Source organism: Bufo gargarizans, chromosome 6 (genome assembly GCF_014858855.1).
Source record: "Bufo gargarizans isolate SCDJY-AF-19 chromosome 6, ASM1485885v1, whole genome shotgun sequence".
Lineage (NCBI taxonomy): Eukaryota > Metazoa > Chordata > Amphibia > Anura > Bufonidae > Bufo > Bufo gargarizans.
In genome coordinates this window covers 23,330,333-23,344,935 of record NC_058085.1, presented here as the reverse complement: position 1 = coordinate 23,344,935, position 14,603 = coordinate 23,330,333, and the positions used below count along the sequence as shown (strand labels likewise).

The 14,603-nt window shown below is 42.2% G+C and overlaps 2 protein-coding genes across 2 annotated transcripts in view; one reads left to right on the top strand and one right to left on the bottom strand.

Annotated features, from left to right (window-relative positions):
- LOC122940391 overlaps nt 1-14,603 on the bottom strand; it is a 1,778,572-nt gene that overhangs the window by 244,440 nt on the left and 1,519,529 nt on the right. The gene's annotated exons all lie outside the window — the stretch shown is intronic.
- On the top strand, nt 4,925-14,330 carry LOC122940430 (oocyte zinc finger protein XlCOF6.1-like). The gene is made up of 2 exons (XM_044297107.1): nt 4,925-4,970; nt 12,438-14,330. Exon 2 carries the CDS (start codon nt 12,536-12,538, stop codon nt 13,736-13,738), a length of 1,203 nt encoding a protein of 400 aa, XP_044153042.1. The 5' UTR covers nt 4,925-4,970; nt 12,438-12,535; the 3' UTR covers nt 13,739-14,330.

Here is a 14,603-nt window from a genome sequence, read left to right as displayed (position 1 = left end):
AGGATGCTCTAGTGATGATAATTAGTTCTCACCTCTCCTGTGTTCTCCGCTGTCCTTTTGGTATAAACGCTGATAAGCAGGGAATTGTAGTGATTAGTGTTAAGCTAATTGAAGCAAAACTAATTGATTTTGATCCAAATTTTAGGAAAATGCAATTTGCCACAAATCCAGATTTTTTTTTCTCTCTTCGTGGCAACATATAGTTTTTTTTTCCCCCCTAAAATTGCAGCTACACATGTTACAAAGTAAAAGAAGCCCAGAAACGTAATATGACCCATAATGCTGTGCAGCCAGCTAATCAGCAGTGACTGCCCTATAAAAGCCTCATTCTGCCCCTGAGCATAGGGAGAGACGTGACAAGTGCTAGGGAAAGTGTTTAACAAAACTTTTATTTGTAGAATCTTGGATAGGGACAGTGTAGGGAGATCGTAGAGAGAGCATAGGGAGACTGCAGGGACAGTGCAATCTCTTTGTAATCACCGTGTGCATCTTGTCTCGCTGCTGTACCATTTATTCTTAATCTGTTCTGTTATACATATATATGAAATTATTATATATAAATATATACCATATACAACACAACCTCTTACTGGGTCTGATTCGAAGTTGTATACAATAAATGAGACACGAGTGAACGTATAAAATTTAAAATATATTGTATAGTGTGGAAAATTGATATTTTAGTATTATTATTGATGAGTATATATAGAGTTACAGTGAAACAAAAGAAATAAATATTACATAGAGAGATAATTATACACACACATAACAATAATTATAATTGCTAGCGATTTCCAGGATACAATATAATGCTACTTTAACTTAAAGGGAATCTGTCACCTGCTTTTACCATTTTAAGCTGTCACCATCGCCATGTTTACTAAAGTACCTTATTTCCAGCAGTCGTCTTTTTACTTTATTTCGTTTTGTCCTTTTAATATAAAAGCGCTTTTTATGATATGCTAATGAGGCTCAAAGGTGCCCAGTGGGGCGTTTTTTTTCCTTTTCCGGTGCCCAGTGACGCCCCCCTGCAGTGCCCAAGAACACCTCCTGATCCTCAAATAACCTCCCACAGCCCGGCAAACGGTTCCGCCCCCTCCCTACGTCATAGTCTACCTTCTAGAAATGCCCCGTCCTTCTTCCTGTCGGCGGACAGAAAACCGCCTGCGGCCTGCGCGATCATCAACCTCCTCAGGGCAACAGCGCTCAGGTTACATCACTGGGCTCAGCGCATGCCCAGTGAGACTTTTGAGGCTGTTGCCCTCAGGAGCTTGATGATCGCGCAGGAGCAGGCGGTACTGCGCCTGCGCGAGTTTTCTGGCCGCCGACAGGGAGAAGGACGGGGCATTTCTAGAAGGTAGACTATGACTTGGGGAGGGGGGCGGAACCGTTTACCGGGGCTGTGGGAGGTTATTTGAGGATCAGGAGGTGTTCTTGGGCACTGCAGGGGGGCGTCACTGGGAGGACAGTGTTATAGGGGGACCTGTGGAGGACAGTGTATTTCTTACACCCCTATAACACTGTCCTCCACAGGTCCCCCTATAACACTGTCCTCCACAGGTCCCCCTATAACACTGTCCTCCACAGGTCCCCCCATTAGTTCAAAACCCACCAAAAGCACACCATTTAGTTAAAAATATCAGGAGGTAGATTCTGCAGGTCTGTTAGTTAGCAAGCACTATCCCGTGCCAGAGGTAGAATAGCGGTTCCCTGCCTAAAAAAGATGCCCATGAGCAAACCCTCCATACATGTTTCACCAGGGCACTGACTTCATCAGGGGAGTTTGGGTTGTACTAAGGGGAAGCTCAAGGACCTGCCACATTTTATTGTAATCCTGCACCCGCCTTTTGTTTTCACAGCCATTAGTGAAGCCCCCCAGGGCCAGGGAACCATTGGAAAAGCAGTATAGGATTATTTTCATCTGCACAAATGATGTCCACTATCTAGCAATTTTCAAGATTCTCAGATGTATCCGTACATTTTAGACCCTTGTGATGACACCTGGCCATGTAATCTCCAGTCTGACCACCAGTCCGAGGCTTGCGTCCTGTCAGACAGGAGATCAGTCTCTCCTGTGTGGCTGACGTCCTGTGAACTACAAGATTACAGCATAATTTATCAGATCCCTCTGGAGAGCTCCCTTCCCACCAGCTGCTCCTCCTTGTCTTCTGCATGTCCCTAAACATATCATGCTGCTGAAGATATCATCTCTACGTTATCCAGTAAACTGGGAAAACACATATTTAAATAAGTCCCTGAAATGATTACTAATCAGATTCAGTAAGAATTTTGCAAAAATGTATCTGCCTAGGGGTGTAGGAAAAGAGCATGGGGAGACCCCAGCAGTGGAGGAGATCTTTCTCCACACGCAGGTTCTGATAGGAGTGTGTATGTGTGATCTGAACTTACCTACTTCTCCTGTCTCCTTCCCCCGCTTAGTGGTGTGAGAAAGGAGTAAGGGTAGACCTTAGGAATGGTCACTCTTCTCACCTATGTATGACTGCTCACTAAAGCGAGTATTCACAAAATCGAGTGCTCCTCTGCTATTTTGGAAGAATCCAGTAGGTAGCCTGCAGCCAGACCACATAGAGACCACTAGACCCGGGACATATTGGGTAATCTAGATACCTATAGATTCACCCTAAAATACTTGTGGAACAACCCCCACCAGAATTTCATGTGCACTTTGAGCCAACACCTCACTCCAATATCCTATCAGATGATAGATGTGATCTGTACACCATAACATAATAGTGACAGCGGGACCCCCATAGTTTAATGGATCACACTTGTATTTCCTTTTAGCATAAATAGTAAAAGTTATGTTTTATCTCAATAAGGGTGACCCTGTACAGGGACTATTTTGGGGTTATCAATCCTCTCATTCAGTTTTTGTCAAGATCCCCTGTGCCGTGGAGCACTCGTCCCCCTACTGATCACATGGTATACCTGAGCTGCTTCAACTGTATCTATACCATGTGACCGCATGGGACTGGAAACATGTGACCGCATGGGACTGGAAACATGTGACCATAGCGGGGACAAGCGCTCTACTGTAGAGACACCAACACTAGTTTAAAAATCATCTACTGAGTCCTTGGCGATGGAGACAAAATGTATTTGGTCACGGGCAGTGGATGACAAGTTTAGGGACTGGACCACATGATCTTTGTGCAGAATTTACGCAGGGAAGAGAACAGAACCGGTGAATGAAGTACATTAGTGAGTTAATATGAATATAAGGCCCTTCCCATAATGTGCAATTGTTCAGCATAGCAGCAGAATGCTATTTGGGGTGCTGTGCTGGCAATAAGCTTATGTAGCCACTTGAGGTTTTGAGAAAGAAAAGCTGTAAAAACAGAAAAGTTATAACTATGCCCTTACACAGTCCATCTGAGTGAAAGAACGTTTAGTTGCTCTATAATTGTGCCTCTGTCTTTAAATTACAGAAAACACACTTGCAATTTTGCTAGTACTGTTTAATAAGCTGTGAGTACAGAACCCCTGACTATTCAGTTATATGTCTCATAATAAAATGTCTGGAAAACGGAAGACTACAAAATGAAAGGACCCATGCCTCGTCCTCCCAGAGTTAGAAGGTGGGTGGTAGCAGCGGTATCAGTACCGGCCAGGAGTAGTAGTAGTTGGCCACAGTTCTCCCTGGCTCATGAAAAAGTGCTAAATTATTATTGAGGACAAAGAGGATGGGATTGTGGACTGGGGAAAGTATGGGGGGTATTACTATTACTGAAGGCACTGCTGTCAGAGGTATTATTAATACTGGTAACACAACCAGGGCATTATTATTATTGCTGGGTCCACTATAAGAGGACGTTTAACTACTAGGACACCATAGAGGGCCTTACAGGGGCTTTATAGCTATAGGGGTTTAGACGCTGCAAGTTTGTGTAGTGATCAGCGGCAGTGTTCTACAACCCAGTCAAACTTATTATGGGGAGGGGGAACCCTATCCAAAGTTTGCCCTGGGGCCCTTACAACTCTAGTTAAGCCACTGTGTCCTTATACTATAATCAGTGATAAGCAGGGTGTTCTAATGGTGATAGATAATCAGTCCTCACCTCTCCTATGTTCTCTCCTGTCCTTATACTATAATCAGTGATAATCGGGATATGTTCTAGTGGTGATAGATAATCAGCTCTCTCCTGTCCCTTATACTATAATCAGTGATATGCAGGATGTTCTAGTGGTGATATATAATAAGTTCTCACCTCTCCTGTCTTCTCCACTGTCCCTTATACTAGGTACAGTATCTTCATGCCTGCAGTCATCCCAAAACCTCTAGACAGAACAGGAAGACAGCATTAAAGGGTTTGTTCAGGAATAAGTAACTTTTCACATGTGTCCGCAGCCTCTACTATGGAAAGAGTCATACCTACCTGCTACCTTTAGCTCCGGTTATGCACGCTGGCTCCATTATGTCCATCTTCCAGTAAATGTTTGCTTCCTTGCCGATACAGGCATGGTCACCTGCTTCCAGTCATTGGCTGCAGCAGAGCAGATAATTATGCCCATTCCTAGGAGGTAAACAAGCCACAGATCGGAAGAACTTTGGCTTACCGGCTTCACAGTCCTGGGGCGACCAGCAAGGGCAACAGGTGCACAAACAGTGTAATGTTATATACACACAATGTAATGTTAGGGATGGAATATAAGGGCTGCTCTCCCTGCATTGTAAACTGGTTGGAATAATTGAGCAATCAGATTGGATTTATACAGGAGACCTGCAGATATTTGGGTCAGATAACTCCTGCTGTCCGGTCATTTTTGGTAGTCTTTTCAGGTCATATAAAACCTTCCACACGACTTCTCCAACCGTCTGATGACTTCTACAATATTTCTTTCACAGCTTGTGAATCCGGGTGAAGATCTGAACATTATATATGTTACAGAGACATATGTGAGGGGTGATGAGCAGAGTATAGAGGACATTCCTACAGATAACCGCCCAGGTGAGTAGTGACCACTAAGTAAAGCAGAGAAGACTCACAGATCGGATGATACAATTTTATGTTATATTTTTAGGTTCTCTCTTCTGTCAGTTTTTTTGTGTTATATTCACCGATTCAGTTAAAATTCAAATTAAATATGGATGGAAATGTGACAGCGTTATAGGTGATATACAGTATATATATGATACATATAGTCCACCCTCAGGAGAGGTCATTAATATGAGATCGGTGGCGGATTCAACTCCTGGCAGCCTTGTCGGTCAGATGTATGGAGAGGACACAGTGCTCTGCGCGGCTCTTAGGCCTCTTCCTGGCCATGCAATGTGACGCTCATCGGTCATATGGCCTAGGCACAGATTAGTCCCATTCCAGTGAATGGGTCTGAGCTGCAATGCCAAGCACAGCTACTATTCAACAGACGGCGCTGTGCTCGGTAAGCTGTGAGGAGGCTTTGTATTAACGGGAGCTCCGGTGAGCACTGAGGCTTCCTCAGACAGCTGATTGGTGGGGGAGCAGGGTGTCAGACCCCCATTGATATTGATGACCTGTGCTGAGGAAAATCTTGGAGAACCCCTTTAATGATCTGCAAATGATAAGAAACGAAAACAAAATACTGCAAAACATCTCGCTTTATTCAGTATTGAGTATGAGAGCCACGTGCATAAATACATTCACTTACACGCCTTGGCATCCTACCAATGAGGTTACTAATGATTGTCTGAGGAATGTTCTGCCATGCTGAATGCATTTGGGCAAGCAAATAATCAAGATCTGTTGCTGGTACCTACAGTATCTCACAAATGTCAGTCCACCCCTCACATTTTTGTAAATATTTTATTCTATCTTTTCATGGGACAACCCTGAAGATCTGACACTCTGATACAATGTAGAGTAGTCAGTGTACGGCTTGTATAACGGTGTATACAGTTGTTGTGCCCTCAAAATAACTCGACACACAGCCACTAATGTCTAAACCGCTGGTAACAAACGTGAGTACACCCCTAAGTGAGAATGGCCAAATTGTGCCCAAAGTGTCAATATTTAGTGTAGCCACCGTTATTTTCCTGCACTGCCTTAACTCTCTTGGGCATGGAGTTCACTAGAGCTTCACAGGTTGCCACTTGAATCCTCTTCCACTCCTCCATGAAGACATACTTCTATTTTAAAAAGACAACCTCTGGATAAAGAGACTAACATTGAGAAACCCTGACATCTCCTCCTCCCTGTATCGATGCTGAGTATTAACATACTGAGCGGAAAAACTGCAGGGGGGCACAGCGGGGCGTAGGAGCAATATTTGAAAAAAACAGACAGGGTGGCAGCATCAGCGGGGGGGGGGGGGGGGGGGGGTACCCTGCAAGGAAAGATATTTATCTAAACTTTATCTAAAACACGAAAGGTCTTCTTTAAAGCTGATGAGCTTGGGCAAGAGAAGCTACATAGGTTAGTTGGTAATCTGCATCAAGCAGCAAGTTTCCTTCTGGATTTCTCTCCTCCATCTACAACTGGATAACGTGGTTGGTGACAATGGCAGGAACATTGTGGCTGCACTTCATTTGGGGGAAATAACATATTCCCTGCATGGCGCACATCATACATTTATGTACATTGTTTTGTGAAAAAGTAATGTGGCTTGCAGATGGTGTTGGTCATGTCCAGGGAATCTCCAGCCATTCTTATGTGCCTAAAAATCCCTTCTGAATGTGAAGTGACAAAATGGTCTGCCTTTGTACCGTTTGATTTCCACCTTACATATGCTGAAGCGTTTCTATGAGCAGTGTAAAGAGATTTAGGATTTACATGATGCATGAGACCACCACAGCAGAGCATATGTTATTTTGAGCGCAGGCAGTGGCAGCTCATCAGGGCCATGTGTCGCATACTCAACCCCTTCGAAGAGGCCACCAGAGTAGGGACCAGCATTAACATGGCATCACCCTAATATTTATATTTGTATTAATGCTCAAGCTGATGCAACAAGGACTAGAGGAAGAACAACAACCTCCACAGCTTTCTGGGGATCCTGTAGCTGATCGGAACCTGGACGGACGAAGTCGTATAAAGGGGGAAGTGGAGGAGGAGAAGTTTGTGGTACAGGGGGTTTTCCTAGGCACAGCTAGGGAAGGAGGTTGGCGCTCGTTATGATAGATATGCTGATGATGACATTGGCCATGACCAACCATTGCAGTGGAGTCTTAAAGAACTGGGTCCTCAGGCATTCTGGTGAGCATGACAAACTGCATGCTTGGTTGCCTACATGCTGGCAAGCATGTGGTTAGTATCAAGCAATGTGATGATTACTGGAAAGCCATACTTTTAGATCATTGCGATCAAAGCAAAAAGGGAAAAATGTTTAACTGATACCTGTCACCTGCATTTCTGTCCAGGAGTCCCATCTCCAACCTGACTGAGTCGGAGACCTCCCGTCCGGGTTCAGTCGCACATAGCCTGTCCCCTGACTCCATGGACTTCTGGGAGGGAGATTGGAACAGTGGCTGTAACTGGCCCAGTTTGATATGTGTACTGTCTTGTCCAGCCTCCAGTGCAGGGTATTCAGTGTGGCAAGTGGCATCGTCACACACCTCCAGCTGATGCCAAGGAGTAGATCAGCCAGAGTCATACACAGATTGTCAGGCCAATGGGAGCAGATTCGATTCTGGTAATATTTATTTGTTCTCTCTACTGACTGATTCTTCAGAATTACACCTGAAATGTATTTCCATAAATTGGTTCCTCTCTAGTGATATACTTTTCATAATCTTTGGATGGTGTGTACAGTATAGATGAGTCACAAGCACTTAAAGGGGTTGTCTCATCTGAGACAATGGGGGCATATCACTAGGATATGTCCCCATTGTTTAATAGGTGCGAGTCCAACCGCTTGGACCCGCACCTTTTATTGAGAATGGAGCGGGCCAAAGTGGTGGCTGGAGGACTCTCGTCCGGCCATCCACCAAGCACTCTCCCATAGAAGTGAATGGGAGTGCACTGTGCATGACCAGCCACTATTTCCATTCACTTCCATGGGCCTGACTGATATAGCCAAGCCAGTGCTGCGCATGCACAGTGCATCGTCCACCACTTTCAGGGCTCTGTTTAGGAGATAGGTGCAGGTCCCAGCCATGGGACCGCACCTACCAGACAATAGGGGCATATCCTAGCGAATTGCTCCTATTGTCTCAGATGAGACAATCCCTTTAATATAAATGCACTAAAAAATGAAGTTGTTATGGTGTGGGCCATGCAGTTTGTTTACTTGACAGTGACAGGACTGAGATATGAAGAGACCTCGGTGTGCACAGTGTCCTAGCTGCAGTGATGATGTTCGGGTCACAGGATTACTCTTTGGCGCTATATGTAGTTGTGTAATTGGGAAAGGCTGCAGGATAAGACTACGTTCACACAACAGTGAAAAATGGCACACAGCAGTTTTTTAAATAAATTGAACTCAATGGCGCTTTTCACATGGCCATTTTTTTATATTTTTTTTTTTTTAAGGCGAGTGTCACGGATAAGGTACAGGGTGAAACGCCACACTGAAAACCAAGAGGGAAGGGGAAAGCCACTAGGCCTCAATGCTAGGGAAGGAAAGGGTCACCTCCTAGAGAGAGAACCCAACTCCTGGCCCTGACTCCTATCCATATGGGCACCCCTTGAAGGTTGAAGTGCCCATACACTGGAACCTTGAAGCCCTGGAGACCCTGAAAGATATTGGCAGGGCTGAGACAACCCGTTCCTTCCCAGATGAAGGAACAAGCATCTCCCTGAGGCCTAGTAACAACCAACAAAGGGAGAGAAGACAAAACGCAAACAAGTGACACACTAACTTCTGTAGTAGATGGATGAACAGGAACTCAGAGATGACCACACACCAGCTTTTCCAACAAACAAATGAAGCGATGACCACAAGCTACACCTTAAACAAGGGATGTAGTCATTAACTAAATCAACACATACTCAGGAGTAATCAAAGAGGCAGCTCTCGTTATCTTTTTTATCTCTTTTATACATGTACCTGCTAGTTTTCTAATGGCTTATTATTCTTTATTACCTGTTGTGTAATATCTACTATTCTTTGAAGATTCGTATGTGCCTTACACTTGTGTGTTCAATTGAACATGTGAGTGTTCTCAAACATTTTGTAACCTACTTTGTTAAAAACTTCAATAAAAATTATTGTTCAAAAAAAAAAAAAAAAGAGGCAGTTAGATTCCTCCACGCTCAGCCAGTCTTCCTGATCTCCTGTGGTTGTAAAAAATAGGACATGTCCTATTTGTAGCCGTTTTCACTGCAAGATGGACCCCATTTAAATCAATGGGACTATTTTTAATGGCCATTTAGACAGGAGTGCATCCATGTAGTGACCATTTAACATGGGTACAGTAGTGGAAAATGGCCTTTTAGGGGTTAAAATATAAATAAATTGCCTTTTCCGCTTGCACACACAAGGCAGTTTCTCTTGGTGCTGAAGGACCTGTGCTACCAACGTGATGACATCACCATGCTCTCCCAGCATTATTGCTTAGGAGCACATGGTGACATCATCCCACTGAGAGTGTAGGTCCGTTAGCACCAAATGAAGAGCGACTTTTCTCTACCCATGCAAGTGGATGAGAGGAGTCATTTTTAGTTTTTTTTTCTTTTCCCCATAAAAACAAAACCCTGCACATTATTAACCCTTTAAGGACCCATGATGTAGCTGTACGTCATGGGTCTGATCCCTAAACATGGCGCCCGTTCCAGCGTGTAGCAGGCGCCTTGGCCGTGGGGGCCATAAGGCTGATCGCATACATCTTACCTTTCAGATGCTGTGTGACCATGGCATCTGCGCAGATCAGAACCGGAAGTCGCGCGCTTCCAGTCCGTTAACAGCGTTCCCCGGCTGAGATCGGGGGTCCTGTTACCTCGATCTAATTGACCGAAGCCTCAAGCCGGCTTCAATTAGATGTCTATATCAATACAGGCCACTAGGTGGCAGCCTTGAATTGATATAGTGCAAATTAAGTTTTCAATGATGGCTATTTGGCCATCACTGAACACTATGGGCAATCAAATGATTGCCAGTTATTGTCACCCAAGGTGACTTAAAAAAAAGTAAAAATAAGTTTTTACAAATATAAAAAAAAAAAAAGGTTCAAATCGCCCCCCTTTCTTTAAAATAAAAGTACTGAACAAATAAAAAATATAAATATCATGGGCATCGCCGCGTGCGAAAATGCCCAAACTATTAAAATATTACAATATTAATGGCATACGGCAAATGGCGTAGCGTGGGGATAAATATAAAAACGGACAATTTGCTATTTTTTGTCACTTCAACTACCCAATAATTTTTAAAGAAAAAGTGATTAAAAAGTCGCACACACTTAAAATTGGTATCACTGAATAGAACCGATCGTCCTGCAAAAAATGAGCCCTCACACAGCACCGCACACATAGCTACAAAAAAAGTTATAGGGATCAGAATATGGTTATAAAAAATAAAAATAAATGTTTGCATTCCGTTTTATGCGTAACGAAACATCTGGCCCCTAATAGAACAGTACTATCCTTGTCCGTTATGTGGACAATAATAGGACATGTTCTATATTTGAACGGAACGGAAAAACAGAAATAGGAAAACGGAATGGATACGGAGTACATTCCGTTTTTTTTTTTTTTTTTTGCAGACCCATTGAAATGAATGGTTCCATATTCGGAAAGCAAAAAACGGAAAGTAAACGGAAAAATATAACGTTTGTGTGCATAAGACCTTAAAACGCCAAAAAATAATTATACAAGTGTGGTAACGTTGGAACCATACTGACCTGGAGAATGAAGATAACAGGTCAATTTTACCGCATAGTGTACAGTGTAAAAAAAACAAACAAAAAAAAACCAACCTTTAACAGAATAGCATTTTCCTCCAATTCTACGCCATTAGGATTTTTTTCCCTGCTCCCTACTACATTGTATGCAACCATAAATGGAGCCATTAGAAAGTACAACTTGTCCCGCAAATAATAAGCCCTCATAAGGCTATGTGAATAGAAAAATAAAGTTAGGACTATGGGAAGGCGGGGAGTGAAAAACTAAAATTGAAAATTCCAGTTTCTTTAAGGGGTTAACATTATTATTACTGATGGGGACCACCCTGAGGAACATTATTAATAACTGGGGCCACTATGGGGTTGGTAATTAAATAAATAAAGCAAATAAAAATAATCTAAATCATTATCAAATAATGGTTCCTAAAAATGAATGCAAAATGTCTGGATGACCAAGAAAAGGATGTGAAAAATGGCCATGAAAAACTAAGTGTTCGCTTTTTTTATGGCTTTTTTTTTTTTTCACATTTGAATGTAGCCTTAAGAGGTCATACAAAAAGTCTCACCACTGAACACCAGATATTTGCCTGCTGCAGGGAAGAGCATGATGTGCTCGGTATTACTTTTTTAACTTTATTCACAGTACAGGAGCTTCACTGATGTAAAGGGGGTCCTAAGGGACAGCACTACTGCAGGAGGTGCACAAAGGGGGCATAACTACTGTGTGGACACATCAAGGGGACATTCTACTGAGTGGGGGGCACTTAGGGAGCATCAGTACTGTGAAGAGGGCACTAAGGGGGAATTCCACTGTGAAAGGGACACTGAGGGGAGATAACTATTGTGTGGGGCACTAATAGGGGATTTGTCGCCTCTTGTCCAGCGCTAGGAAATATTTTATTTATATATCTTTTAAATAACTGATTGTGTGGGGGTTGCAGGGAAGTAGCTCAAGGTGGGAGCCAGCATTTTCTAGTTATGCCACTCGGTCCACTATTAGGGCTTATGCACACGACAGTATTTTGCGTTCAGTATACTGGCCGTTTTTGTAGTTCAGTATGCGGAACATATACTGAACCATTCATTTCAATGGTTCAGCAAAAAATACTGAAGTGTCTCAGTGTGCATTCCGTTTCAGTATTTCAGTATTTCCGTGCCGTGAAAAGATAGAACATGTCCTGTTCTTGTCCACAAATCACGGTGCTTGGCTCCATTCAAGTCAATGGGTCCGCCAAAAAAACGGAACACATACGGAAATGCATCCGTATGTCTTCCGTAGCCGTTCAGTTTTTGCTGAACCATCTATTGAAAATGTTATGCCCAGCCCAATTTTTACTATGTAATTACTGTATACTGTATATGGCATACGGAAAAACGGAACGGAAAAACGGAAAGGAAAAGGAAACACAACGGAAACAAAAAAACTGAACAACGGATCCGTAAAAAACGGACCGCAAAACACTGAAAAAGCAATACTGTCGTGTGCATGAGGCCTTAGATTGTGGTCTGTTTGGCCACCACTGTTTTACTCAATTGATACTTGAATTTTGTGCCATGTCTTATACTTTCTGTGTATTTTTTATTTATTGGAAAAATTATAAAATTTAAATACAATTTTAATGTTATTCATCAATAATAAAATGTATTTTATTCTTGGCAGATGACTGTACCAGGAACTTAGAGAAACATGTGGTATCATCAGATTTTGAAGTAGATGATTGTGGTATCACACGAGATACATTTGAACAGCATGCCAATATGCAAGATATACCCTCATCCAATCAGGTCCGATCTTCTGATTCATCACAGACTGTAACACAGAATAAAGGTCACAGAAGAGGTGCTAAACATCAAACCGGTCACATAAGAGGGAAGCCATTTTCATGTTCAGAATGTGGGAAATGTTTTAATATGAAATCAGAACTTGTTATACATCAGAGAAGTCACACAGGAGAGAAGCCATTTTCATGTTCAGAATGTGGGAAATGTTTTCACAAAAAATCAGCTCTTGGTAAACATCAGAAAATTCACACAGGGGAGAAGCCATTTTCATGTTCCGAATGTGGGAAATGTTTTTACCTTAAATCAAATCTTTATTCACATCAGAGAATTCACACAGGGGAGAAGCCATTTTCATGTTCAGAATGTGGGACATTTTTTAAGCATAAAGCACATCTTGTTAGACATCAGAGAAAGCACACAGGAGAAAAGCCATTTTCATGTTCAGAATGTGGGAAATGTTTTAGCCGCAAATTAGGTCTTGTTATGCATCAGAGACATCACACAGGAGAGATGCCATTTGCATGTTCAGAATGTGGGAAATGTTTTAACCGTAAATCAGATCTTGAGACACATCAGAAATTTCACACAGGGGAGAAGCCATTTTCATGTTCAGAATGTGGGAAATGTTTTCACAATAAATCAGATGTTGTTAGACATCAGAGAATTCACACAGGGGAGAAGCCATTTTCATGTTCAGAATGTGGGAAATGTTTTAATCAGAAATCGTCTCTTGTTTTGCATCTGAGAATTCACACAGGAGAGAAGCCATTTTCATGTTCAGAATGTGAGAAATGTTTTAATATGAAATCAGAACTTGTTATACATCAGAGAAATCACACAGGAGAGAAGCCATTTTCATGTTCAGAATGTGGGAAATGTTTTCACAATAAATCAGTTTTTGTTAAACATCAGAATATTCACACAGGGGAGAAGCCATTTTCATGTTCAGAATGTGGGAAATGTTTTAACCGTAAATCAAATCTTGATGCACATCAGAGAATTCACACAGGGGAGAAGCCATTTTCATGTTCAGAATGTGGGAAATGTTTTCACAAAAAATCAGTTCTTATTATACATCAGAGAAATCACACAGGGGAGAAGCAATTTTCATGTTCAGAATGTGAGAAAAGTTTCAACCATAAATCATCTCTTTTTAAACATAAAAAAAAACACATATAAGAGAAGCCATCTTCATGCTTAGCCCGTTCGTGACCTCCCTTATGTGTTTTTATGGTGTTCACCAACTAGCTTTATTTCTTCAGATACACTTTTTTTTTTTTTTTTTTTTACAGGGAGATAAAACCGTGCCAAAGGTAGCTGAGTGCTTGGCGCGATGATTGGGACCGCTGTGAGAGCTCCCCAAACAAACATAGTCTCCTGTATTGAATGAATATTGGTAATCAAAGGACAGATCCAGTTACAAGTGAAACTAAGTTATTAGATTTTTTTATATATCTCCTCGAAACACAATTGTTTAGTGAGAGAAAAAAAATAAAAAACTGTTTCCCACCCTGCCTGTGATCGGTATAGGGACCCTCCATTCCTGTTAAACTGCAAATACAGGGGCTTATATGTGAAAGTCCAAAAAATTGAGCTGGATTCCCACAAGAGCTGGTGTCCAGACATGTGGAAAAAGGGGTGTCATTCACACTTGTAAATGGCCAGTTATTTGCAGTCAAGTAGAATGACCGATAGGATGTAACATAGTTTATAAGGTGGAAAAAAGACATCTGTCCATCCAGTTCGGCCTGTTATCCTGCAGGTTGATCAAGAGGAAGGCAAAAAAAAAAAAAAAAACTGAGGTAGAAGCCAATTTTCCCCACTTTGGAGTTGGGAACAAATTTTTTTCCCCCTAATCAGGCAATCAGAATAACTCCCTGAACCAAAGACCTCTCTCTAGTAGCTATAATCTGTAATATTATTAAGCTCCAGAAATACGTCCAGGCCCCTCTTGAATTCCTTTATTGTACTCACCATCACCACCTCCTCAGGCAGAGAGTTCCATAGTCTCACTGCTCTTACCGTAAAGAATCCTCTTCTATGT